This window comes from Monopterus albus, unplaced genomic scaffold (assembly GCF_001952655.1).
Source record: "Monopterus albus unplaced genomic scaffold, M_albus_1.0 scaffold478.1, whole genome shotgun sequence".
Classification (NCBI taxonomy): domain Eukaryota; kingdom Metazoa; phylum Chordata; class Actinopteri; order Synbranchiformes; family Synbranchidae; genus Monopterus; species Monopterus albus.
The window spans coordinates 85,119-112,846 of NW_018128358.1; the positions used below are offsets into that span (position 1 = coordinate 85,119).

General features: G+C 41.4%; 3 protein-coding genes across 3 annotated transcripts in view; 1 reads left to right on the forward strand and 2 right to left on the reverse strand.

The window, feature by feature from the left end:
- The window catches only part of LOC109952604 (claudin-10-like), a 3,287-nt gene extending 3,118 nt beyond the window's left edge, over nt 1–169 (reverse strand). Inside the window, 1 exon segment of the mRNA XM_020587768.1 lies at nt 1–169. This exon segment is cut by the window's left edge and continues 26 nt beyond it. Coding sequence (XP_020443424.1) covers nt 1–169 — 169 coding nt within the window.
- Nucleotides 170–7,596: 7,427 nt separating this feature from the next.
- LOC109952599 (claudin-10-like) lies at nt 7,597–10,801 on the reverse strand. Its single transcript, XM_020587756.1, is given in 5 exon segments — nt 7,597–7,732; nt 8,239–8,343; nt 8,447–8,480; nt 8,483–8,671; nt 10,433–10,801. Coding segments are annotated over 5 exon segments (672 nt in total). The 5' UTR covers nt 10,641–10,801.
- Nucleotides 10,802–14,884: 4,083 nt separating this feature from the next.
- Nucleotides 14,885–27,728, forward strand: part of LOC109952600 (multidrug resistance-associated protein 4-like) — a 50,161-nt gene continuing 37,317 nt past the window's right edge. The window contains 7 exon segments of the mRNA XM_020587757.1: nt 14,885–15,147; nt 15,806–15,916; nt 22,411–22,531; nt 22,819–23,043; nt 23,374–23,463; nt 24,833–24,996; nt 26,067–26,192. Coding sequence (XP_020443413.1) covers nt 15,074–15,147; nt 15,806–15,916; nt 22,411–22,531; nt 22,819–23,043; nt 23,374–23,463; nt 24,833–24,996; nt 26,067–26,192 — 911 coding nt within the window. The 5' untranslated portion in view covers nt 14,885–15,073.

Below are 27,728 nucleotides of genomic sequence, written 5' to 3' on the forward strand. Positions count from 1 at the left end.
AGGAATGCCACAGGTTGGCATAGTAGCTGACCTGCTTCATCACATAGGAGCCTGCTAGACCTCCAATGCTAGTGTTCATCCAATTCTCCATGGCCATGGTGCAGGCCATGAAGACCCAGCCCAGCACCGTCATCAGAAAACCCCAGATCTGGACCACACGAATCTGCATCTCTGGCCTCCTTCTCAGTGGCTTCCCGTCTGCTTATTTTCTCAAGCTTCTGTTTTTATCCACAAACACTTATCTGCAATTGATGATTTTCTTTGTTTGCTTTGTTTTTTCTTTCAATGGCAGCTGAGTGGACCTCCTACATGGATGCTCTTCTCAGGAAACAACGAGGATGACTGGCTCAGAGGCACAAAGCAGGGGTGTGCTCTTGTTTTGCAGGTAATTCTGTACATGATGGTGAGAAATGACTGTCCCTCAGGTTCCCATAAGCCACAGCTGAACGTTATTCAGTTTGAGTCTATACTGAGAGTGCTTACCTAAGCATGTTTCTCAAACGACCAGAGCAACATCATCACCGCCATCAGATAGGATGGTCTGTTTATAGCATCAGTCAGCCGTCTGAAATTATAAGCTTTTTGTGATTTTACTTTTACAAAACATTGTTGATTTATCCTGCAGTTACTGGCCTCACACCTCCTACTATAGCTAGTCAAATATCCAGGAAAAACCTTTGAAACTTGAGGAAAAAATAAAGAATATTAATTTCAGTTTAATTCAATTCAGTTTTATTTGTATAGTGCCAAATCACAACAAAAGTCATCTCAGGAAACTTTACAGAGTAAGTTCTAGAGACTTTACTATTATTATTATCATTATTATTGTTATTATTATAGAGGAAAACCCAACAAATCCCTCTTGAGTAAGAACTTGGCGACAGTGGGGAGGAAAAACTCCCTTTAACGGAAGAAACCTCTGACAGACCCCGGCTCTTGGTGGGCGCCCTTCTGCCTTGGCCGGTTGGGGTGAGTGGATAAAGGAGAGAGAAAAGAAGAAAAGCAAAAGGACACAACAAACAATCAAACACTGGTCAGGTTGATGTGACCGGTGACTGCTCATCAGAAACATAGAGCTCCAGAGCCAGAAAGGTACAGGGAGAGAGAGAGGAGACACACTACGGGAGAGAGGAGATATAAAATTAGCAATGTGTAATGGTGGCATATAGATGCATAGAGAGAGAGGAGAGGGGAGGGGAGGAGAGGGGAGAAGAGGGGAAGAGAGGAGTCCCTAATTAAAAGGGTATTTCACTAATTTTACATTGCACTTCCACACTTTTAGATTCGAGTTTTTGGACCAAGCTCCAAAAAACTAAATGTACAGTTATATCACACTGGTTGAAATTTGACTAAAAATAATTTACATTTCTGTATTTCTGACCATTACATGTTCTATGAAATTTGTAATACTGCTGCTATGACCCTAAGCTGTTTGAAGCATTGTCCATGACTTTGCCTCAGGCTTTATGCTGGTAGTTATTAGTACTCACTGTGCTATGGGCCTCATAAGCATAATGTCTTTGTGCTGCTATAAGTAGAGTTAAATCTGAGGTAATGAGAGTTACGAGGAGTGATGAATGTTCTCTCGACAGGGATGAAAAGAGCTCCTCTTTGTTTCTAAGTCCTCTTGGCTTATGACTAAGTTATTGGTAGTGGAGATATTGGAAATGTTGGACCACTGCATGCTCTTAATTTGTTTTGTGAAGGTGGCTTTAAAAAAAGAACAAAGAAATGCTTATGTGACCTGAACTGACCAGGCTTTACACATCAGCTGAGAGAGCATAATAGTAAATCACACATCCGAGTGTAGGTTTGCTCATGTGGCCTCTCAACAGTTAAGGTCAAAATATATAATTTTAAGTACTACATATGATGAAGTTTCCTCAGATGTCAGAAATTAAATGTGGATTATCGCTGCTCTCTGGTGGTGTGATTGCAGTAATATTTGAGCATCTGTCCTCATTTTGTTGCTGCATTGTCTACCTCCTCAGCATCTATTAGAGCAATTGGCACAAAGGTTTTATATCCTAGATGTTGCATACTAATGACATGTTATAGATATTCATTTTCCCCTTGAGGTGAATTACAGTTTGATGATCCTCTGTTTTTTCATTTATTGCCACCATCTGGTTAAACTATCATGGCACCTGTCGAGGCTGACGTGTTTGCTCGTTCCGCTGTTGAATGCCAGCTTTTTTTTTTCTTTTTTGTGAGCTTTTCGCTTTTTGTGCAGTGCACAATTGTCATGCACGGCTAACATACAACAGACAGGCATTGCTGGACATCGCTAATCACAGCCCTCTGGAATTCGCGAGTGTTATTCCACCAGAGCTACGACTAATTGTCCACTCCCGCAGCAACCACCATCACCCTTAGGAAGGCCCCAAAGCACCAACTTCGAGTGAGCAGACTGACCCCAGGACAGTGATCCGGAGACGGATATGCAAGCATGCCAAAAGGGGAAGGCTCCAAGCTAGGCTAAAAGCTCACGCTAGCTGAGCACCTCTACCCAGCCTCTTGCTAGCTAAGGAACAGTCTCCGAGACCTGGATGTCAGACAGTGCCCCAGAATCCACCGTTCAGCTACAGACTCACTCTGTACACCGAGGAGACCGGACTGCGTGTGTCTGTGTGTTTGTCAACAACTCCTGGTGTGGAGATGTACAGACTGTCTATAAGCACTGTTCGCCAGATGTGGAGTTTTTATTGCTGAAATGCTGCCCCTATTATCTACCAAGAGAATTTAGCTGTGTGTTTTTGGCTGGAATATATATATAGCCCCAAAAGCTAATTCCACGGCAGCTCTCAGCAAACTCCATAATGTCATCAGCGCACTAGAGACAGCTCTTCCTCTTGCTGTTTTCATCGCCACAGGCGACTTTAATTGGTGCAGTCTATGGACTGTATTCCCCAAATATTACCAACAAGTGGACATTCCCACCCAGGACAAGAACACACTGGATCATGTTTACAGTAACATACGTGGTGCATACAGGGCTGCACCCTGCCCCCACTTCAGATGCTCGGAACACATTTCTTTGTTCCTGTATTCAGCTTACAGACAAAGACTGAAACAAACAAACCCTGTCACTAAACAAGTGAAACTTTGGAACACAGAGACTCAGAGCACCCTGCAGGACTGTTTTGCCCAGACAGACTGGGATGTGTTTAAAGCTGCACCCACCATGGAGGACTTTTCTGTCAGCATAAAGATTATGCTGAGTATGTGACCGGGTACATTAGTACCTGTATTGACAACATTGTGCCCACCATACAAGTCAGGAGGTTCCCCAACCAGACGCCCTGGATAAACAGTCAGGTACACCACATGCTGCGTGCTCGCTCTCATGCATTCAGTTCAGGCAATGAGACGGAGTTCAAAGCTGCAAAGTACAGACTGAGGAAAGCCATAACAACAGCCAAGAGGCCAGTACAGGGAGAAGCTGAGTGGCATCTATTCTATTGCTGACTCCGGATGGATGTGGCAAGGCCTGCAGCACATCACAGACTACAGGACCTCCACCAACATCATCAGCCCCACAGACAGCCTCCCGGATGACCTCAACACCTTCTACACCGACTTTGAGACCTCCACAATCACACACACACTGAGACCACCCAACCCCCCTCCACTCCATTAACTGTCTCATCAGGCCAGGTGCCCAAAGCCCTGAGGATGATCAACCCCCACAAGGCAGCAGGACGAGACAACATCCCTGGTAGGGCTCTCAGGGCATATGTCAATGAGCTGGCTGATGTTCTCACCTCCATCTTCAACCTTTCCCTCAGCCAGAGCATTGTTCCCACCTGCTTTAAGACCACAACCATTGTCCCCCTTCCCAAGAAGAGCCCGGTCACCTGCCTGAACGACTACAGGCCTGTGGCACTCACTCCAATACCAAATGTTTTGAGAGAGTGGTGCTGGCCCACATTCGGAGCATGGCAGCATTACTGCTATAGACTGCAAGCACCTGCAGAGAGTGATAAAGACTGCGGAGAAGATCACCAGGCCTCCACAGCCCTATCTGCAGAGCATTTACCACCACAGGGTGCAGAGGAGAGCTGCCTCCATCCTCAAGGACCCCACCCACCCCCCAGCATGGCCTGTTCACAGCCCCACCCTCCGGCCCGAGGTTCAGAAGTGTGAAATGCAGGACCTCTAGACTGAAAAACTCTTTCTTTCCCTCTGCCATCAGACTCCTAAACATCTGATAGGAGTTTATTACCAGGAAATATGTCATGTAATGACGTACTGATGACCTGCTGTATTTGAGGCTGCATCTTTGAATAGCTGAAAAACCAGATTTTCAGTCAACAACCCCTCATTAGTGTGGAGAAGTCTGAAAAACTACTAGCTACTGGACCCCCAGCCCCACTGTGGAAAGGCATCAACTGGCAGGTGACCTGAATGTGTTTTACTACAGGTTTGAAAGGTAGAACTCCACACCCATCACCCACCTCACCTCCGACCCAGTAGCCACTTCACCCAGCAATCACCTAAGGATGTGTGTGGCCTTTTAAAAAAAAACAAAGATCAGAAAGGCACCAAGCCCAGATGGTGTGACCCCCTCCTGTCTGAAAGCTTGTGCTGATCAGCATCTGTAGTTATGAAGTCCTTTGAAACACTGATGTTGGCCCACCTGAAAGGCATCAAAGACCACCTGCTGGACCCCCTGCAGTTTGCCTACCAGGCTAACAGGTCAGTGAACGATGCAGGGAACATGGCACTGCATTACATCCTGCAACACCTCAACTCCCCAGGGACCTATGCATGGGCCTTCTTCGTGGACTTCAGCTCAGCATTCAACACCATCATCCTGGACATCCTCCACTTCAAACTGACTCAGCTCACTGTGCCTGCCCCACCTGTCAGTGGATTACTAGCTTTCTGACAGACAGGAAGCAGCAGTTGAGGCTGGGGCAAACCACAGCACCCAAACTATCAGCACAGGCAACCCCCAGGGATGTGTGCTCTCCCCTCTGCTGTTTTCACTCTGCACCAATGACGGCATCTCAAAGGACTCCTCTGTCAAGCTCCTAAAGTTTGCAGATGACACAACGGTCATTGGTCTCATCCGAGATGATGACATGTCAGCCTACAGATGGGAGGTTGAGCAGCTGGTCCTATTTTGTAGTTACAACAATCTAGAGCTGAACACACTCAAAACAGTGGAGATGACAGTAGACTTCAGGAAGAACCGCCCCACCTTACCCCCCTCACCATACTTGGCAGCACTGTATCAGCAGTAAAGTCCTACAAGTTCCTGGGCTCCACCATCTCCCAGGACCTGAAGTGGTTGTCTAACATCAGGACCATCATCAAGAAGGCACAGCAGAGGATGTACTTCCTGCGCCAGCTCAGGAAGTTCAACCTGCCCCAGGAGCTGCTGATACAGTTCTACAGAGGAATCATCAAGTCTGTTCTCTGCACCTCCATCACTGTCTGGTTTGGCTCAGCAACCAAACAGGACAAGTACAGACTCCAGCAGACAAGTTAGGACTGCAGAAAAGATCATTGGTGCAAGCCTGCCCTCCATGGAGGACCTGTACACCTCACAGGTCAAAAGGAGAGCAGAGAAGATTTCTGCAGACCCCTCACACCCGGGACACATTGTGTTTGAACTCCTCCTCTCTGGACAGTGACCTGTAATGCCGGGGAGGCAACAGTGTGGTGGGTAGAGCAGCAGTCTCCCAACCAGAAAGTTGAAGGTTCAAATCTCAGTGCCTGCAGTCCACATGTCAAAGTGTCCTTGGGCAAGACACTGACCCCTCCCCAATTGCCCGCAATGGTTAGAACCATCGGTTGAGTTGATGCCTGTGCACCAAGACAACCAGGCACAAGAACAGTTTCTTCCCCCAGGCTGTCACCCTGATTAACATTTAACCTACGACATTATGACTGGACAATAACCCTCAGTGCAATACCTGTAAATATACACTGTACAGATTATACAGGTCTCTATTTTTAAGTACTCCATTTTTATTCTTATTTTTATCTAGTTTCCTAATGAACATTGCTTTGTATGTTTACATTGTTTATTGCTTTGTTTATACTGTTTACTTTTCATTGTTTATTGCTTGTTTATACTGTTTACTTGCCCCTTGCTCTTGCTTTACATAGGATTGAGAGACGCTGTACCAAACCGAGTCAAATTCCTTGTGTCCAACACACCTGGCCAATAAAGCTGATTCTGATTCTGATATACATTCAATTGCAACCAATAAGAATTCAATTTAGATACAGCTCTTGGGAACTATTATTTATTTTGTAATTTTTTATGCATTACATCTGTTTTATTATCTCTGTATGTATTGCAGACATCAGACAATACAATACCTATGTTATATCAGATAGCATTCTGCTGAACACTGGATACCTAACACTTGTTTACAGAGGTAAGGAGGTGGAAAGCACAGCGCACCTGCACCCTGCCAGCTGGTTCAAGTGTCCAACCAGTGGGCCAAGAGGTTTTGCGTAACATAACCTGGGGTTCCTATTGATAATAATTCCTAGGTGGAGATGGATGGCTGATAACAGGGGAAACATCCAGTCGGGCCTCAGATTTGCATCTCTGGGGTCATATATGGCTGTGGCTCAAGAGGTAGGGCAGTCGTCTCGCTGACCAGCAAGTTGGTGGTTCGACTCCCGGTCTCCCCGCACGCCTAAGTGTCCCTGAGCAAGACACTGAACCCCGAATTGCTCCCGGTGGCTTGATTAGCGCCGTTGTGTGGCAGCTGTCGTCATCGGTGTGTGAATGAATGGGTGAATGGTGGTATGATCTCCCTGTAAAGCGCTTTGGAAAAAAGCGCTATATAAATACAGTCCATTTACCATATGTGACCTGGTGACCTTTGGAAGTCAGATCAGTCTGCACTAGCAAAATGAGATTTATCTATCTATTTGAAAAATATTAACTGATAACTTTAAACTGACTGTCTTCTGTTAAACAGGCTAAACAGATCCTTTAAGGTGACTCGTAAATATATTTGCTCACATTTACACCATTTGTTTTTTTTAAAAAGCATGCTTATTATGTGTTTAATAATAAAAGCACATTGGAAATTGTAACTCTGAAGACACTGCTTTAAATGTTTGTTTAAATTTATATTTATAACTGATGAATTTACAAAACCATTATATAAGAAAAAGTGCTTACACAAAAGACTACTTGCTATGTGACACTCTTTTAATTTAAAATTTATTGCAGGGTGTCCATTGATTCAACAAGAAACAGAGATTTAATGTGTGTCCAGTTTATGTGAGACAGACAGGAAAGTCCAGCTTGGTGAAGGTGACCTGTGAGTTTGAATGGTGTTTTGTGCCAAATCAAATTCCCTGCCCTAAAAGAAAAGCAAGCTTTTTTCTTACATATGGCCCAGTAAGAGAAATGTCTAAAAGCCAGTCTTATTTAACATGAATTTAGCCACTTAAAAACAATACAGTGGCCACTGACATGAATTATGCTTTCCAAACAATTTAATAGAATCATGGCACAAAATTCATAAATGTGAATGTTATGCTTGGCTTTTACTGTTGACATTGACCACAAACTATTAAGACAAATTCCACAATCGGGGCATCTAACAACAATATTGTCTATTTTCTCACATAGGCATTTCTTCCAAACTGTCTGGATGGCTCCCCTGGTTCCTTGTGGAGGCTGTTGGCTGTGTTGCTGTGCTTGTTCCGTGTCATCACAAATGATGCAGCCCCGCTGTAGGTGTATTCAGCTCTGCAAAAACCAGGAGAAATTTAGCAGGTATGTCTAGCATGTTAGCATGCTAACATTTGGTAATTAGCACTACACAATTGGCACAGCTGAGGCCCGTGGGATTGTCATGGGTTTTCATGAATTTGGTATTATATAAAATAAATTAGTTAAATTTGTGGCACAGGTCAAGGTGACTTTCATGTTCAAAACGTCCTTGTTACTCAGTTATAACAAAGAAAACATTCAGCCGTCATCGGTCCCGAAACTAATCCAAATAACATCATGCAATTTGCCCTGTATGTTCAGCAATTATGAGACAAGATGCTGAAAGAGATTACTGGATGTTTTCAACTGTAACCACCTCTCTAGCGCAGTTAAAGTAATTATTTAAATTGCCTGATTGAGCTAGGAACTCTGTGCAGTTTTGAGTGTGCCCAAGTCAGATTTCATCTAAGCTAATGTTGCTCATGACAGATGTAGGATCACATTCTTAGTATGCAGCATGTCAGCAAAACCAAGCAACCTACTTGATATTAAAGACTTAAGACAGGGAAAGACAGAAGATAAGTCCTCCTAGGATGCACAACACAGATCCAGCCCAGCCAATGAAGAGAGCAGCTCCTAGTTCAATTCTGCAGGGTTGACATGAAGGGGGAAAACAAGTGTGACTGTTCTTCCTTTCACGTGAATGTGCTTTTGATCTGCTGTCAAATTCTTTTAATCCCAAATACTTACTTCTGAGCAACAAAAAGGGGGTCAAAGAAGTCTTTGTGATCTTGTGAGCATATCTGGATTTACCACTGAGAATGAAGTGGATGCCAGAGAGGATGGTCAGGCGAGCTTTGGTGATCTTTGACCCTTCTATTTTTGTACACTTCATTCCTACCAAAGCGAGGATGGCACCAAAGAAACCCAGACACACAGCGCCAATCATCACTCCTCGACACACCTGGATATAGGCTTTATGATAGAGAGGCAAGGAGAGTGCTTTAAACTAGTGACTTTTGGTTTGTGACAAAGTAATGTCTACTTGTCAGCCCCCACAGCAGGTTTTTCTCCAGAATATTTTGTAAATTTTCGTGCAAATTAAATGAGTTATAACGTGTAAACTTGTGAGTTTTGGAGGTGCTGCTGGAAGGCAGAATATTTTATGTTTTGACAGAGCCAGGCTAGCTGTTACCTCCTGCCTCTGGCCTTTATACTAAGCTAATTAACTAAATGGACTGTATTTATATAGCTCATATTTCACAGTGTGTTACACTGGCCAAAGCACTTTACAGGAGCTCATACACATTCACAACAAGAGGCTGCCACACACTCGCGCCAGTCGAACCACCGGGAGCAATTGGGGGTTTAGTGTCTTGCTCAGGGACACTTAAGCATGTGGGGAGACCGGGAGTCGAACCACCAACTTGCTGGTTAGAAGACGACTGCCCTACCTCGTAAGCCACAGCCACCCACACAACTAGTTGCTAGCTGTAGCTTCATATTTAGAAACAAACATGAGTGGCGTCAAGCTTCTCGTGTTCTTTTAGCAAGAAGATGAAGAAGCGTATTTGACACTTTCAAGATATTTCTTGGCCTAGAAAGGTGAGAGATTTCCAGTTCTTTTCAACTTGTGCAACTATTAGAGGAAGTTAAAAGGGCGATTTACATTATTTTTAAATGAAAAATCAATCACATGACTTGTATGTGAAAGGAGTTACTCAAAGTGTCAAACCCACCAAGTACTGCCACTGTTAGATCCGCTCGGACACAGAGGTGAGCAAGTCAAAAAAAGGATGGACCCAGGTGGCTGACTTCAGTGCAAGTAGTACTCAGTTTATTTACAGTGATATCTTACAAGGAAGTGAATAACCAGGTTGAAGTGGGACCGGTTGTCGAGCCGCAGAAGGTGAATAACAGTCAGTGGTGGAATGATGAGGGAAAGGCCGGGCTGCGGACGCTGGGACTCACTCCTGGGCTGGTCGTGGTGGAAGGTTGCCGAGGAGACAGAGTTAGTACATGCAGTTAATGGGAGACTGTGCATCGACCTGCGTGGTGGAGATGGTACAGGGTTGAGGAGGTCCGTGGTCCGGAGAAGCGACAGAGGCGAGGAGGCTGAGACAATGGGGCACAAGACTGGAACGGGGCTAGGGGCCCTTTAAAAGTCTTGGCTGTCAGGTTGGGAACAACTGCTTTAAAACAAAGGTTTGGAAGGAAAAAAACAGAACTTTAAAGAAGTTTAAATTATTTGTGACATCAGATGAAAAGTGATTCTCAATTACTACACATTTCACAAGTTGCTTCAAAACTGTATCTACTACCCTTTCCCAGTTGCTACTAGAAGGCAATAGGAAGTTACAGGTGACCTCTGTATGGCTTTCTCAGATTGCCTCATTCGGACACATTAGAAGGTTGTATCAGTCCAGCTCAGCTCCTTCAGTGAAATACACCTCTAGTGGCCTTTACCTTTAAATGTGGTGGTAGTTTATGACCTAGAGCCAGAGTCAGAAAAGTAAATGCTGTATTTAGTTCCGAATACATTTGTTTATAATGGTAGTCATTCATCCAAAAACAACATGTAATTTTGTCCATTAATACTTTGGTCAGATTGATGTTCACAAATAAACTGTTATTCAAATAAACAGTTATTCAAAAACACATAAAAATTTAAACATTTTCTTTCTCTTCTCTAATCTTAGAAGAACAGTATCACACCAAAGTCATTTTAGAGCTCACCATCCAAAGCCAGCATTGAAGGAAAGTCCTTGTAGTTGGAATCAGTCACGCATGTTTTCCACAGGTTGGACCAGAAAGTAGCTGTGGTGATGACCGTGCCATCCACAGAGAGCACCTTCCAGTAGCCTGTCGGCAGGGTCGATGACACCAGGATCCACCCCGAGATGGTCAGGAGAAAGGCCACAATCTCGGATGCCATGTTGCCCATTTTCCCCTCAGGCTTGGAGGTCTGGACTGAGACAGGACAGAGATCTTTCCTTCAGGAGCGACAGAGAGGAGGTGGGAGTGTTAGTCCAGGACAGGTACATCAGCTTTCACTGTTCTGCAGAATGCTTCTCCTTCACCTGCTCACCTCTGCATCTTAGAACCAATATCTTTTAACTGAGACACATCGATTGTTATATATTTTGTTTGTGTGCTGTGGTAACAAGGTGCAGGGGTGTATACACTACTCATCCCTCTGCACAGTGTCCATAGAATCAGCAAGGGGATCTGCAGAGGAAGGAAGCCTTTAATTGAAAGGATCTGACAAGTATTTGACAGAAAAGGAACACGAGGTAGGAAAGTTTGTATGGTGAACTCACTGAATGAAGGATCTGTATTTTATATGCTTTTATAAAGTTCAGTTCATTTTGCAATGCTGCAACAGAGGTTAATTATTCCGTTTTTAAATCCTCAGCACTAAACCAATGAGGTTTGCAAAGTTTGAACACAAATACACTTCTTTTACAGCATTATAGTGCCATCGTGTGGCAGTAATGAGAAACTGTTTTAAGCTCTGAATGGCTTTTCCTACTCCAACAAGATCAAAATCAAGAGATCAAAGATTTTTATTGTCAATTCACTATATATGCATGACATACAAAAAATTGAAATGCCGTTTCTCTCTCACCTAGTATTGAATGCCATACCATTTAGGAAACTAAAATAGAATAAAAGTAGAGTAAAAATAGAACAAAAAGAATAAGAAAACTAATTAAAGTAAATAGGCTAAAGCTAGACGGTACAACCTAATAGGCTAGGATTCAAACCCTGTACAATCAGTGACAGTAGTGCAAGTAATAACAAGGAGATTGTCAGATGGTTGTGAGATTGAGATGCACATGGACAGTAGTGCAAATGACCAACAGCAGCAGATTTACATGTAATATAACAAGAAGGGGGAATGTACTGGGTTTGTGCAAAACCTGCTGCTGTATTCACTATGCATTGCAGGGTCCTTCTGCAGGAAAATTCCACCTCTGCCAAATACAACATTAAAGTACTGCTTACATGTTAATTGGTTACACATATATATACCTTTGGGCAGCTTAAAGTGACATTGATTTCTTTATAAAATCTTAAAATAATACAGGGTTAAATCACCACCTGTATATAAATATGGATGACACATCACCACTTTCATCCACTATGCAAAAGTGGGAGCTGTCATGGTGTCTTTATTTATTTATAGTAACATATATATATATCTAGGGAAGCAACATATAAAGTTTGATATTTTAAAAGGAAAAACTCAATACACAATGGTTTAAAATGTTTTTCTGTTCACAAATGAACACTGGTACATTTCTTACAGTTTGTCATGTTTGTGTTCTTTCTGAATTTAATCAGTTTTTGTCTGTGTTGCTGTCATGTTCTAATTTCTTAACAGGACACATGGTGATTAGTGGTTTGGCTGTTGCTGTAAACTAGCATGATTTAATGTAATAATTATCATTAACAATAAGATGACAAGAAACAAATCAGAGAAGACAAAGTAAAAAAAACATAGCCTGTGGGCTGTGTTACAGTAACATTTAGTAGAAAAACAAGCAAAGGAGAAACTGTGTGGCTTCCTTTTGTTAGAAATTAATAATTCAGTCAGATAATTATAGACATTAATTTGTTATTAATGCAGTTAGTAATATTTGAAGTCTGCTCTAATATGCTCTGCTTCAAGGTTAGAAGATAATGTTAAATCTGTAAAGTGTATCTTGACGTCAATTGTTTTCTTGTATTAATCTTGTGTTAGATTTATGCCTGAATGATTGTTTTAGTTACACACCATGTAACAACATACACGCACATGGAGTTCTTCATTTGTTCTGATTAATGCTTGACGCATGTGGAGCATAAGATAAGTGAAGGAGACGTCGGACTGTTTCCAACTCGTGATGATTCTATATCTGTTTGCGTAAGGGGTTAGCTCAAGAAATTGTATAAATGTATTAGGCTCTGTGTTCCAGGGAGTTCTCTTCTCCAGCAGCCTGTCTGAAGGAGAGAGCCACCCGGGTTGTGCTTTTGTGACTTTTGACTTGTGACTTTTTAAATAAACCAGCACTAAAATCAAGAAAGACGGACTCCTTCCTTACTCAGATCTCACCAATAAAAGAACTGGGGTATTACACTTTCCTTCCTGGTTCAGCTCAGCAGTGGCTGCTGAGCAACTATATCATGAACAGAACTTTGAGCCATAGGTTTTGGGAGGAGTGAGACACAGGCAACATGATGGAGAGAAAAACCAAAGGAAGGTGAGTCAGAAAAGCTCTTTACAGTTGTGGGTTGCTCTGTTTTTTTTTGTAGTTTTTTCCCAAACAAGGATTACATCTAATCTCTCTATAGATAAAGAGGGATTTTTTTTTCCCAGAGAAAAACATTTCCAGTCATCTAAATCCTCTTGGTGGCATTGTAGCAAATCTGATCCTGTGACACTTTCTGGGGCCATAAAATTGGCACACTTGCAGTGTGGACATAGTCAGCATTCCATGAAAACTGAACCCAGATGTGGTACTATCAGTAAAGGTGATGCTGAGAGCACTGTTCTGTAAGTCTCTAGATAGTTATAGGCTTGATGGCCTGTTCCCATGGCTGCTGTTGCTGAGCAGTGTCTGAGGGGAACTCCTGTAAAGCTGTTGATGAAAGGGAAGTAGCTGGAGCAAGTTGTTATCTGTTTTATCCTGTTGATGACATCTCTTTAAGCCCATTAATGTGATTCTGTAATAATTTTAACCTTTCCATTGTTAGAAAAACACTAACTTACTAATTCATTTCGAATAAGGAAAAACTATTACTGCTACTGTTGTTGAGGCAGGTGCTCTCATTTATAGAACAGTCTATTGAGCTGCTAATGGATGATGTATTAATTGGAATAAGACACCCAGTAGAACATATACCCTGTGTACATGACGATATGGAAATACATTGTGTTTGCATGGTGAATTTTGTTGTGTAGGCCACAACACAATAACTTCCTTAATACCATGAATTGTTGTACAGGTAACAGGGTTCCTCTTTGGATTGATTGTAATTTTGGTGATTCTTTAGGGTTCCATAACACTCACTGAGGGAAGAGTATTGTATCAGGATAACGTTTGCCTTGTTTACATGTGACTGGATTTTTTATAAGTTTCCTTGAACTTTGAAGTGGGATAAGGAAGAGAAGAGGGAGGTGTCTTTGTCTCTCTACTCTCTCCTAGGTCTTTTTTGTCAGTCAAGGAAACACCTGCAGTGTGCCAGAGGGCGTCTGTCATCTATAGGCTGCTAGGCTATTTATTTATAGGCTGCCCTTTGTGTGCACATATAACATGCCTGTCTGGTTGTGTTAGGGATAAGAAAGGGACAGAGCAAGCAAACAAATCTGTGTGAAATTTTATGCTGCTATTTCATTTCACATGGAGAAATTATGATTAGAATTATGCCAAAATGCTTCAAATTAAGTCAGATCTGTTAAGATGGGTGCACTGGGTTTCCTCTTGTAATGAGAGACACACTGTTTACTGTGTTATTATGGGATTAAATACCGACAGATTGCATGACTGTACAAGTTCAAAAGAGTGTGTATGTGTAACAAGAGACATACAGAGACAGGGAACTTGAGATTTTACTGAGTAATTCTTGCCATAGGCCAAGCACAGAGAAAGAACTCTCTTTGTTCCTTTGTTTTAACTGAACTTTTAGGAACAAGCTCTGTTATTTTACCCTAACGGTATCATTTTGATTAGCATTGGTGACTACTACACTGGTCAACACAATTACAGCAATTTTTTAAAACACAAAATTCAACACAATACATTATAAACTTTTACATAGGCTACATAATTCCAGTGAGTCGCACTGAACTGAAACGTTTTGTCAATGAACCCATGCTAATCTCTGTTGTTTTTTAAACTATAAACCCCTTTGATTTATACTTATGGAACAATCTTTTCTGGTTTTATTTTTACATATAAAGGCGACTTCTAGAAGCATTTTAATCTTAAGTGATACCGTAAATTGTGACTGTGGATATAATACAGTTCTGACAGGACATCCAGATCCCAATCTTACAAGTAAATCAAGGTAAATATATACTGAACACGCACCCTGGTAATTGCTGTCAATAAGCCAATCGTGTGAATGAAGACCAGCAGGCACAGCCAATAGCTTGGAGAGGGCATTATTTCCAACCAATCGGGTGTTTGCTGGGCGGAGCCTTTAATGTGCGGTTATAAATGTGTTTTAGTAACGTTAGTGTACTGTACGTACAGGAATATATACAGTATATAAAAGTGATGACCTTCTTGTAATATGTGTGAGCTTCGAAGTTAAGACACATAGTCAGGAGCAGCAGTTTTCAGAAGAAGAGAAAGTTGAAGGGAAGGTGCCGTGTGAGTGCGGACAACCATGGAAAAAGCGAGTCAATATGCCAAGACCAACCCGGCAGCGAAGGCAAGCCTTCTGTCCAAGATATTTTTCTGGTAGGTGGACAAAACGCCGAGGATGCTAGCTAACGTTACTGGCAGCGGGGGATTTGAAAATATTCCGAGACACTTTGTTCATATTTGTCATTTCTCATATTACTTTATTCTATAGCAGTAACCATTTATACCATAGGGCAGTAGTAATACACTGTCGTAGTTAAGTGTAAAGTGAAACCAGAACAAGAAGTGCTGCCATGACCATTCTTTAAAATGTGACTGGCGTTTTCACAGTCGGTCAGAAGTTCAGTGTAATCAGAAACGTCCGCTGACATCATACGCAGCGTGTTTATGCAATACTTATTTTATGTTGAATCATCTGCTTTGGTTACTGCAGTCAAATGGCAAAGTTGGTGGCGTGTGCCAGCTCTCTGTCAAATAGACTGTGTATTTAATGGGGTCATAATGTTGGCTTTTAGCTCAGGATCATGAACTATTGGTTCGCCACACTTTTAACATAAATGGGGGCCATTTTCTGCCATTAATATATCTAACAAGTATTCGTAGCTGCACTTGTATTTAATGTGCTGCTCGGACCACCTTGTAGAATTGCTCATCATCTGAATTAATGTATGAATTGATCTGTTGTACACTTGTGTCTGTGTGTCTTTCTCCAAATTCTCCTCCTCTGACTCCTGTAATTATTCCTCTTCTTCAGGTGGCTCAATCCTTTGTTCCACACTGGATACAAACGCAGGCTGGAGGAAGATGACATGTATGAAGTGCTGGCAGAGGACAGGTCGGAGAGACTGGGACAGGACCTGCAGAGGTACAGGGGCCTTTAAAATCATCATTTAGCATGTGAATAGTTACCACAGTAAACTATCACAAGCAGTGTTTTAATTTAGCAGTTCTACCACATTTACATCACATATTACTTCTGTAATTACATTCTTACTTGCCATTAATGGAGCCCTAATTCACTGTGTGAAAAATTTCGGTATGGAACATCATTCAGATTTATCCAAATTCTTCACTGACCAGAAGGTCACTGGTTCAAACCCCACACTCACCAGCAGGATCAAATCAATAGTGGCAGTGTTATTATTGTATAGTAACATGAAAACTACTGGTTTTGAAACATTTCTCATAAATGGAAATAAAATAATATACCTGATGAAAATGATAAACTAAATCTAAACATAACAAATAATGTTCGCTAAAAAGTAACTAAAATAAAATAAGAAAAGACAAAAAATAGTTGCCGTTTTTGTTTCATTTAGGATGGTGGGGGACCCATAGTCTGTATAGCTGGAACCTATAAATTTTATATGGTTATATAGTGCCAGGACCAACACTTAGATCTTATCAAGTGAGGGAGTGAGGTGAAGATCTCAGGAAAAAAAAGTTGGAGCCCTGTATGGAACCATTTTGAATTTAATAGCAAAGCAGCACAAGCAAATGCATTGTTTTTTCAGATAGCTGTGGTGTAGAAATCAAAGGAAAAAAACCCAACAAATCTTGAAGTTCAGCTTTAAAATTTCCATCTGAATGAACAGGCAGAATTCATGGAAAGAGATGCAGCGAGAAAGAGCATTAGCAACAAGGCTAACATTAGCAATATGTCCAGCAAGCAGCAAAGCCGAACACACTGCTTGAAAAGATCAGAGCAGTGGATAAACTTGCTCTATTGAATACAGAAAATGGGGAAAAGCACTCATCAGTCTATTCATCAAGACTCATATGTCAACCGGATTATGTGACATACAGGCTCTTAAAGAATTTTGATCCAAAATTCAACAAACTAAACTATGAACTAAATAAAACTAAATGGAAATTCAGGTTGAATCAAAAAATAATTACTTAATTAACTAATTTGAAAATGATGCACTATTATACCCTGCTCAGTGGGACAGGTGAAAAAGCAGGGCTTGCCTCACCCTCATTAACACAAATGTGGTGCCCTTGAGCAAGACCCTTAACCTGAACTGCATCAGTGGAGCTTCTCAGTGGCCACATGTCAGTCTGTGGTTGTACAGGGCAACTTCCAGGTGTGAATGTGAACAGGGCATCATGGAAAAAAATGACCAATATCTGTATTTATCATTTGGTGAATGTGAGAGGCTCAATTACTGTATCTATTTATTTGTATCTGTTACTGTATCTGTGTCTAGAAGTCAGTTGGAGTCCACCTGTGGAAAACTGAGGTGATTGGACATAGTTTAGAAAGGCAAGGTCCCACAAGTCAAGACAAACCCAAGGGTTGTGTTATAGTCCTCATCCTTGAAGCCTTTTTCATATAACAGTGACATATTAAACACTTGAGCAGAATTTAAACTGCCAACTTTAACTGGGTTGATTATAACAGACACATTACAAAGGAACTTGACAAAACTGGTTTGCCAGGAGCACTAAGACCCTGTGTACTTATGCTGCCAGGCTCTGCAAAGACCCGATGCACACCTTCCAAAATTTAGACATCTACACCTGCTCAAGGCTCATGGTCTGTGAGATCCCTGATCCACACGTCCACTATCATCTCCTTCCAGAAACAACCAAAACCATATAACTCAAGTATTTATAAAAACAAGAAAATAAATAGATCTTCGAATAATTGTTGAATAGATTCCAGCAAATATAGAATAACATTTTAGCCTGAAATGCCCATTCCTAGTGGTAACATACACAAGTATATTTGGGTAATTACAAAATGTGTACCTTTAGCTGTGTTTTTGTAAAGCCCTGTGTTTTACAACATGTTCAGGCAGTTAACAGGAACAAATAGTAAAGTTTTAGTAAGTCTGGTTTCTAAATACAAACACCCACACCAGTAATACTCTGGTTGTGTCCTCCAGATGGAGAGAAAACGAAGTCATCACTGCAGAAATGTGGATGTCACACACACACACACAGATTGATCACTGGGTTGTTTCATGGTTTGTATTCTAGGAAGGTTTCAGTCAAATTTCATTACTGAAAATATTGTCAGCTGTTAAATCGACTGTGAAATCTGGATTTATCAGTGGCTGAATGAGAGTGAAATTCTGTTAGTCACGAGTCATTATTTGTTAGCTTGAGTTTCTTCAAAAGAGCTGAGACTAGATTGGCTTTGAGCCACTCTGTTGTAAAGGAAAAAAGTCAACAGCCAAGGAATTTTTACAGAGATATGGAGTGTAGCCTTTGAACGCTGGTCCTGGGACAATTAAATAAAGATGTTTATGATGGACCAAAAGTTTTATAATCTCACAAAGTCTAGTGAATGATTTCTGTGGCAGTTTATGGTGTCATTACTTTAATGACTGGTTCACACAGACAAAGGACCTGTTAAAGGAGATGACTGGTAACATTCTATCAATAAATCACTGGAAAAGACAGTGAGCTGAACTTCCTAACAAGCATGTGCCTCATCTATCATATTCCCCATGCCACAGAGCTTTATTGTTGCTGTGCTGTTGCACTAGGTGACATGTTCCTTCATCACCATCAACACACAAACTGTAGTTTATTTGAGTCAGCTCAGTCCCACACACACCATCCTGCTGCTTCAAACACTCACTAAATCACCCAATGTACCGTACATTAATACACAGCTGAAAATAGTCCCCAACTAATGCACAGTATATGTCTGAGTAAGGTTTACAAAAAACAAAACCTGCTGTGGGGTTATGGTTAGCGTTTGTTGAACCTTTTCTTTTTTTAAGGAACGGTGTGTCAACAGACAGGGTAGGGAAGTCGGATAGTTGTGACATGTTAGAAAATACCTGATTCTTTTGTTGGAAGTGCGAGAAGTGAAGACAGGAGAGGGCTGTTTAAAATCAACATGAAGTTTACTGGAAGTCTGAGCACAGGTAAGGCCATATAGCGCTGGGATTAAGTTTTACAATACATTTTATCTTCTTGGTGTTATGGTTTAGGTCCCCTCACCAGGAGGGTGAGGGAGAACTGAGGTAGGACTCAAGATAACTGACCCAGGTGCTAGTAAAAAACAGGTGGTTTTAATGGTAGGGATTACAAAAGAAAAAGGAACAGTCAATGAATACATACCACCAGGGCTGAGCAAAGATGGCAGAGGAGAACAGGACAAACAGGTACAAAACTAACGGCAGGAGGATGAGGACGGACAAGTAAATAGACAGGCTAACCTCAAGGACTGGCGAACAAAAGGATAGCACAGGAACTGTCAGCTTGGATAAAAAAAAGTAACATCTGGCTAACCTCATGGACAAAAAAACAAACAAAGAGGTCCACAACACAGGAACTGTGAGCGTGAACGTCTAACACCAAAAAACACATAACCAACGTACATAATGAGATCCACTGCACAGGAACTGTCAGCTTGGATAAAAAAAAGTAACATCTGGCTAACCTCATGGACAAAAAAACAAACAAAGCGGTCCACAGCACAGGAACTGTCAGCGTGGACCATATAACACAAAACATATAACCTACGTATAAAATGAGATCCAATGCACAGGAACTGTCAGCGTGGAAAACAAAATATGTCTTATACACACCACGAAAAAAGGGCTGTTAATGGGGTATGCACGTTACAGTACTTAACGTAATGCTCCAGCGACAACGGAGCATCTGCCAGAGGTATAAATAAGGTGGAAAGTAATCATCACCTAACGCGCCTCAGCTGTGCGCAACAACCCACGAGTCACTAATTACAAAAAGCGACACAGCTGAGGCACGTATCCCACAAAAAAAGAGAAAAGTAGGAGAGAGAAAAGAAAGAGAAGCAGGTCATGCCAAGTGGACCTGACACTTGGGCTGCTCCGCCCTGGACAGGGGTGCAACCTTCAATACTTCGTGATCCTATTGGTAATTTGGTGTGAGCCGGAGCTCACACTTCCTTGTTGGAATGTGGTAAAATCTAGGCATGTGTGTGTGCGTGTGTGTGTCTCAGATGGCAGCTTGATCTTAATCAAGAGCACCGAACAACGGGTGGCCTGAGTTGCAGGCCCCCTGTGTGTGTGATGCTAATTTGTATGTTAAACTGACCAAGTGGTCATCTCAGGTTGTGGGCCCCCTGGCTCTGTAGGACACCCCAAGACAACACAGAATCTTGGAATATGCTAAGTGGATCTAAGTGTGAGTGCAAAACAGGCCAACAGGTCCCTGCCAAAATGCATACAGGCTGTCCGGTCACCAGGAGATGCAGCCATCCAGTCTCAACAGAAGTTACAGAAAGTAAGCAGATTCTGCTTCATTACAATTGTAAGATATATAAGCAAGGAAAATAAATGTATTAAAAATAAAGGAAAATAAAGTTATGAAAGGTAACTAAAGGGAACTAAAGTTATGAAAAGTAACTAAAGGGAACTAAAGGTATGAGAAGTAACTAAAGCTTATAAAGTAACTACAGTCTAAAAGACTCAAATCACACACACATCATCAGTTTGGGTCTTCTTATGGAATTTTTAGCAATAAGAAGAACACACAATCATAGTTTGATAGGGATGCACTGATGCCGATACTAGTACCAGGTATCGGGTCCGATACCACCCTCTAGTAGTCTGCTCATACTTGTAAAAGTTGTCCACCAATACCAATTAATGGCAACATTACATTAAGATAATGCTTCTCTGTTGTGTGTGTGTGTTCTCATAGTCGCTTTATATTGAGGACGGTTTTGGAAAGTGAGGAGATTTTGGCTGGTTCTCATTGTCTGAAACACATTTTTGAGGTTTAATATTTGGTTTTAGGGTTCAGGTTAGAATTCAGTTTAGGTTAGGGTAAGGGTAAAGGTTCTGCATTTAATTCTGATTGTTAAGTATTAGGGTAAGGGGCTAGGGAATGTATTGTATCAGTGAGTATCCTCACAAACATATAAATACAAGTATGTATGTGCCCCTCCTTGTCTGTCTCAGACAGACACGTAAAGGCTCTATTCTATTATAAAGCCTCGTTCGGTTCTTTCAAACCAGGAACTCAGTGAGACGAAGCGGACCACTTGAGTATATAAAAAATATAACCGTGCTGGTTTATTCAAAGAGTCACAGGCAAGAATTAACATTACACGTCCAGGCATCTTCCACCCCCAGAGCTGCTCGCAGGCAGCCCGGAAGAAGCAAGACCCAGAACCTAGAAACCTATATAATATTAATCCTTCTGGGCTAGCCCCATCCTAGACAGGCCACGTCAAACCGTGACGGCACCTGATATGCCAGCTTGGCAGCTGAGCAGAGCAGTAGACAAAACATGAAGAAAATAATGTGTGTGAATGTTGATTATGTGGTGTGTATCTAAAAACACTGTAACACAACAATTCACATTAAGAAAAATATTATGGTTACTTTTACCGTCGTAATAACATTTATCCCTGACTGCAGCCTTTCTCTGCTTTAACTAACCTTGCATTTAACAGCCTGAGGAAGACATCCTGGCTACACTAACATCTTCTAATACAACAGATCTCTGAATATCTATCTAACTAAGAAATAACCTAACACACGCAGGCACAAAGTTGCATTTTACGCAGATGTCAACATGTGGCAACATACATATGTGCCACAAAACCACCAGTAACGGAGACAGTAATTAATCAAACACCGGCTGAAGAAATAGAACACAACAACAAACTTTCAGAAATGTGACATCTCTGGTTTAAAGTAAGAACATGTCACCACATTAAACATTTAAACTGCTGGCGTGCTCCTAAACTGTGATGTTCTGGTCAGGGGGTTGTTAAATCATTACATCCTAACACAGGGTCGTACTCCTACAAAGGTTCAGATCCACTGTATTACAGTATGCTGTGTAGCAGGCTACAGAAATTCAGTCAGTTACTTGTTATTCATTAGGAATGGCGGCAGTGCTGTATTTCTTATCACAGAAAGTTTTCAGTAATTTGCACAGTCTTCTGTTACATAGGATATTTTATTCAGTCACTGTCAGAAAGTAAATCTCATGAAATAAAAAACTCTTATCTAAAGTCATTGCACTTTTATGGTAATTGTATCATTAAGTACTTGTATCAGTACTCAGTATTGACGAGTACTCGTACTTGGTCTGAAAAAAGTAGTATTGATACATCCCTACAGTTTGCTCTTGTTAGTGAATGTTGTCATGGCCATGTAGTATGATTATTACTGTCTTAGCAACTACCACAGGAGTTTCCATTAACAACCAAGACTCTGGCTGTTGGTGTAAAAATAGCGGTGCAGGTTTGAACTCATCTTTGACCAAACACATTATCTGAAAGGGAAGCTGGTTTATGCAACTGTCTAATGTCTGTCTTAAATACGAGCCCTGACACATCAAGGCTTGACGTTCTGTTGCACAAAAAAGACAAAGTAATGTGGAATCTTTATCTGACAGATACTGGGATCTTGAGGTCCAGAAGGCCACCAAAGAGATGCGGTCACCGAGACTCACCAAAGCCATCATCAGGTGCTACTGGAAACCATATGCAATGCTGGGATTCTTTACTTTTGTTGAGGTTTGTGTTGGAAATGAGGTAAATAAGATGCATTTTAAATCATGGTTTTAAATAGTGGTAATTATATTGGTTTAACAGCAACGTATTTAACACAAAGCAAATGGAACAAATGATTAAATGTGTTAGTTTCATTGCAGCTCAACAAAGAAAGCACTGCCCTGTTCAACAGGTCTTGATCAGAACATGATGTGATTTATCAGACCCTTGAGAACACAGTCACCTACTGCTGTGCTGTAATTGGTTTGTTGTGGTGCTCACCCACTTTCATCTCCTTCCCTGCATATCAGGAGGCCATTAAGGTTATCCAGCCTGTTGTGTTGGGAAAGATGATTCAGTTCTTTGAGAATTACAACCCAAATAACATGAAGGCTTTCTACGAGACCCTTGGCTATGCAGCCGCTTTGTCTCTCTGCACCCTCAGCCTGGCCTTGCTTCATCACCTATACTTCTACCATGTCCAGAGAGCAGGCATGAAGATCAGAGTGGCCATGTGTCACATGATCTATAAGAAGGTCAGTGGAAAGAACATACACTTCATTAACTGAACTCTGTTCAACCTGCGTGTCAAGGGTGTGGTCTGCCAAGTTGTGTTAATCCTGTAGTAATTAATTAATTAACCTTTAACACTTAATGACAACATTTGAATGGGTTTATTTGGCTCCCCTCTGCATTTTATACGTCTCTATTTTATTTACACCCACTCATGCAAAAGGCTAGTTCAAAATAATGTTTTGCAGATTTGTAAAGTATTTAGCCATAGTTGAATGGATAGTGTTTATGCTATTTAAAATGTAGGAGTTTGGGAGTGATGTTGACTGATGGTGATTCCTGTATTTTTCTAGGCTCTGTGTCTCAGCAGTTTAGCCATGGGAAAGACCACTACAGGCCAGATCGTCAACCTCCTTTCCAACGACGTCAACAAGTTTGATGATGTACGTGAAATTTAAGCTTTTAGAAAAGAAAAAGTACAGAGGCTGCTATTTTACAAAATAGCTGGCTCACAGCAGTTCCTCATTTACACTAATAATTTTCTGTCGCTGCGTTTACAATTTGGTAAAAAATGAAATGCTTGTATGACAGAACTGACAAAAGCAAACATCTTCACATGTAGATGTGGTACTATGGATAGAGTGACGTCTCAACCCCAGTCGGTCTCTCTGGAAGTCTGCAGCACGTGCCTAAGGCCACTTATGCATTAGCACAGCCCTCACAGACATCATATGTACAAGGTCATTATGCCCCCGAGTCAAGTGCAGTGATGTCTCGACTGGAATCACAGAGTGGATAAAACAGAACCAGGCCTCTATGACTAAAAAACAATTCCCAGAAACCAGAGCCATTTTGGCTTGCATTTGGAAAGGTGTCTAAGCTGTGACATGTCCATTACATGTAAGTAAGGGAGGCCTCATCTCTTTTTCATTTGTCACAGCAGTGATTGCCATCTTGGGTAAATAAATGAGAGGGATGCTGAATTAATGAGCTTGAAGATCGAACATCATTCATCATCTGAGAGTTAAGATCCTGCTCCCATGCAGTTGCAGTTTGTCAGAGGGCCTTCCCCTGGCCCCCTAAGCTTGCTATAAATAACAGATATTAGGTCTTTGTGTGACAAGAGACAACGAAGAAATGCATGTTGGTGCCTCAGGGAAGTTGACAAAGTATCTGATTTGCAGATATCTGAAAAATGGGTATTTGGTAGGCTTTTCAGAAGTTGTTCAGAAGGCTTAATCTATCCCACCACCTGGGTGACTGAGAATCTGCATTGACTACTAATAGAGTCACGTCATGTGATGAAAGGGAGTGTAGTCTGGTTACATAAACCCCAGGAATGCGTTTGCAAGTCAACACTTGTGAAGCTTTTATGTTATAGTGTGATTGTACAGTATCGTATATTGGTTGGATGGGAGGGGCATTTTTTTTTTTAATCTGTGTGGTATCAGTGTCTCTGAGAAACACTGGCTGCCTTTTCCTAGCGTGAGGTTCAGGTTTGTTTATGCTCTGAGCCTTTGTGGAATCAAACCCAGTGTTTTTTCCATGAGAACTGAGTTTCATTTTAATCAGTGGGTCAGATCCTGCTGTGAGAAGCTGGGGTTTTTGAGGGCATTCAAGATCTTGGCAGTGAGCAGTGCTCTCCTTCTGCTTTGGATTAAAGTCTTTTGAAAGTCCCTGTTGATTGCCCAGTACTGAATGAAAACAGATCATTACACAGACTTTTTCAGAACTAAAATTGATTTACTCACATGTGTTGTAATAAGAAATTGTTGTGTTACTGATTTATTCATATCAAATTCTCTTGAACAGGTGACTATCTTTCTGCATTTCCTGTGGGTGGGGCCCCTTCAGGCAGCGGCGGTCGTGGGGCTGCTGTGGATGGAGATCGGTCCATCATGCTTGGCAGGCATGGTGGTCCTTATGTTCCTGATGCCCATGCAAACCATGTTTGGACGGCTCTTTTCTAAGTTCAGGTAACTCACTCACAAAATATGATTCTGCCTATTCCAGTCACTCATGTTTGTCAGTGAACACCATAGAGGTCCGAAACTGCCATACGTGCACAGATTTGTCTGAGCCACGTGCATACAAGAATAAAAATGTAAATTTTGCAACAGTCAGGTTGCACAGTTTCCTCAAAAACTGCTTGGTTACAACATGCTCTTCCAGTTTGAATGCATGTACTCCTTTGTTTATTTTTAAGTGGTCTGTGAGAGGCCGACAATGAAAAAGCAAAGAACAAAAGACAGCGGGCCTCATTTACTAATATGTTTTACTTTGCACACAAAATAGGTGCACCCGCAAAATTACTGTCAGGTTCATGGCACATGCGCAGATTTGTTCTTACCACCATGCTAAGAATTGGTCAATCACAATCATTCTAAAATGACAAGTGCATGCCTGCAGTTTGTAATTAAAATACTGCCACACGACCATTTCTCTATATAACGAAATAGGTTTCCTATGTTTTCCTAGAGTCTGAACAAATTCAGGTTAGAAAATAATGATAATTTGTGTGTAAATTGTTCGTAAGCAAATTTTTTAAATCTCAGATTTGCGCTTATGCACAGTAAAGTTCTGACAGTGGTTGCATGGTCAGATATTGGATAAACAGTTTGCTGCTTGCCAAATGAAAATGGGACCTCTACTAGAGCCACTCACACAAAAACTGCTGTACAAATTAGATGGTTAGTGTAGATGTAATGAGTCTCTAGCTGAATTTTTAATATTTGTCTTGTTTCACACATGTTGGCTATGTTCATGCTAAAAGACTGAGCCTACAGCTGCATGTCCCAGACAGAAAGGGTAAAGGTTTAAGTATTATCTGGACTTACCGGTTACTCACTATGTTGTAGTTCTATTTTTCAAAACTGATTTAAATTTACTTTAAATAGACTGAAGAGGAGGTAGCTGTTTATGAAATTGAAATATTTTTCACACTATAGAAATTCATATACAACTGCCACATACAAAATATGCATGCTGTCATGATTGTTTCTGTTGTTAGTGTGTAAGTAAACAAAATGTCTCCTTTTCTTTCCAGGAGTAAGACAGCAGTGCTAACTGACAGCAGAATTCGCACAATGAATGAAGTGGTGTCTGGAATTAGGATCATCAAGATGTACGCCTGGGAAAAACCGTTCGCTGCTCTGGTCTCTGATGTCAGAAGGTAAAACCATGAAAGGCTTCTTATGCTCAGCTGTGTTCTCCACACTAAGGAGGGTTTTTGATCAAAATAAGCATTAAAACAGGTCTTGACTATGTACAATTTATCAAGCAGTGTTTATACTTTTCCTTGTATAGACTGTTCCATAGTCAGTGTCATTATTTGCATAATTTGTTGATAATTAGCTCTTTCATAAATACCATGTGTTGTAAGTTGCTCAACATTGGAAGTACAAACACTGGTGTATGCAGTTAAGTATAGTCAGGAGTGTAACGACTTGTACATTGGTGAAACTAAACAGCCGCTTCACAAACGCATGGCCCAACACAGGAGGGCTAACCCCTGTGGACCAGAGTCAGCAGTCCACCTCCACCTGAAGGACAAAGGACATTCTTTTGAGGACAGTGAAGTCTAGATCCTCTCCAGAGAACATCGCTGGTTTGAGAGGAGTTAAGGAAGCTATTTTTGTAAAAATAGAACACCCCTCACTAAATAGGGGTGGTGGACTAAGACAAAACTTGTCATCCATCTACAATCCTCTTTTGAGATCTCTGCCCAAACATGCCCACCAGGACAATAGGCGTCGGTCGACAGGGGAGGATTCAAAGACAGGTAACGACTCTCACCAATACTGGGCTGCAACAACTCAGTCGTTAAGGGACATTGTTGGCCTTCAATGGACTGAAACACCACCGAGGGGGATAAATATCTCCAGCTCAACACCAGTCAGTCAGAACTGATAAAGCCTCTTGGATGAGAAGTGAAACGTCTTCGACCTAGAAATCTAAGTCCAGTTGATTTTTTCTAAGTTTTTTCAGTTTACTATGACCTGGATGACTGAGAATCTGCACAGACATATGTATGCTGTCGGTTGCAGTTCTTAGAAAGAATGAAAATTGGAATGGGCCAAAAATGGAATTGGCAGGTCAGGCTTAAAAAAAATTGGAAAACAGAATCGGCCCAAAAAATTCAATCGGTGCATCTCTGGTCCAAATAGGGGGGCACTGCCTCCACACTGATGTAGTGCTTGTTATGTAGTGATAGCAACAGGTAGCAGGTTTGATGTTAAGTCTGTCAGCCGATAATCAAACAGCAACAGGTGCTGGAGATGCTGTTAACTTTATTGTAATGTTGTTAAATGTTGGCACAGACAGCACTGGGCGCTTCCAAGATGGCTTCAGCCACTACAAGTTTTACTAAACTGTTTGTGATCCTGCTGGGACACGTGGCGATTTGTGTACAGTCTGTTAGGGTTGTGCGCATGCAGCACGTGCTGTGTTGTGTGCTAGAATTAAATACAGTGGAAACCACGGCCAATTGGCGGTGTGCTGCTCTTCTTTGGTGTGTATCTAGTCTAATTAGTATTGAAAGACTGATTAAATGTGTACCTGTCGGAGTTTTCACTGGAAAACTTCCAAGGATCTTTTAATATCTTTCAATTTGTGTGCAGTGCAGAATTCAGTCAGAACTGGATACAAATGAATAATGATGTTTGTGATGGTAGCCTTTAAGTTGTTGAATCAGTTTGATGTAAGCCAG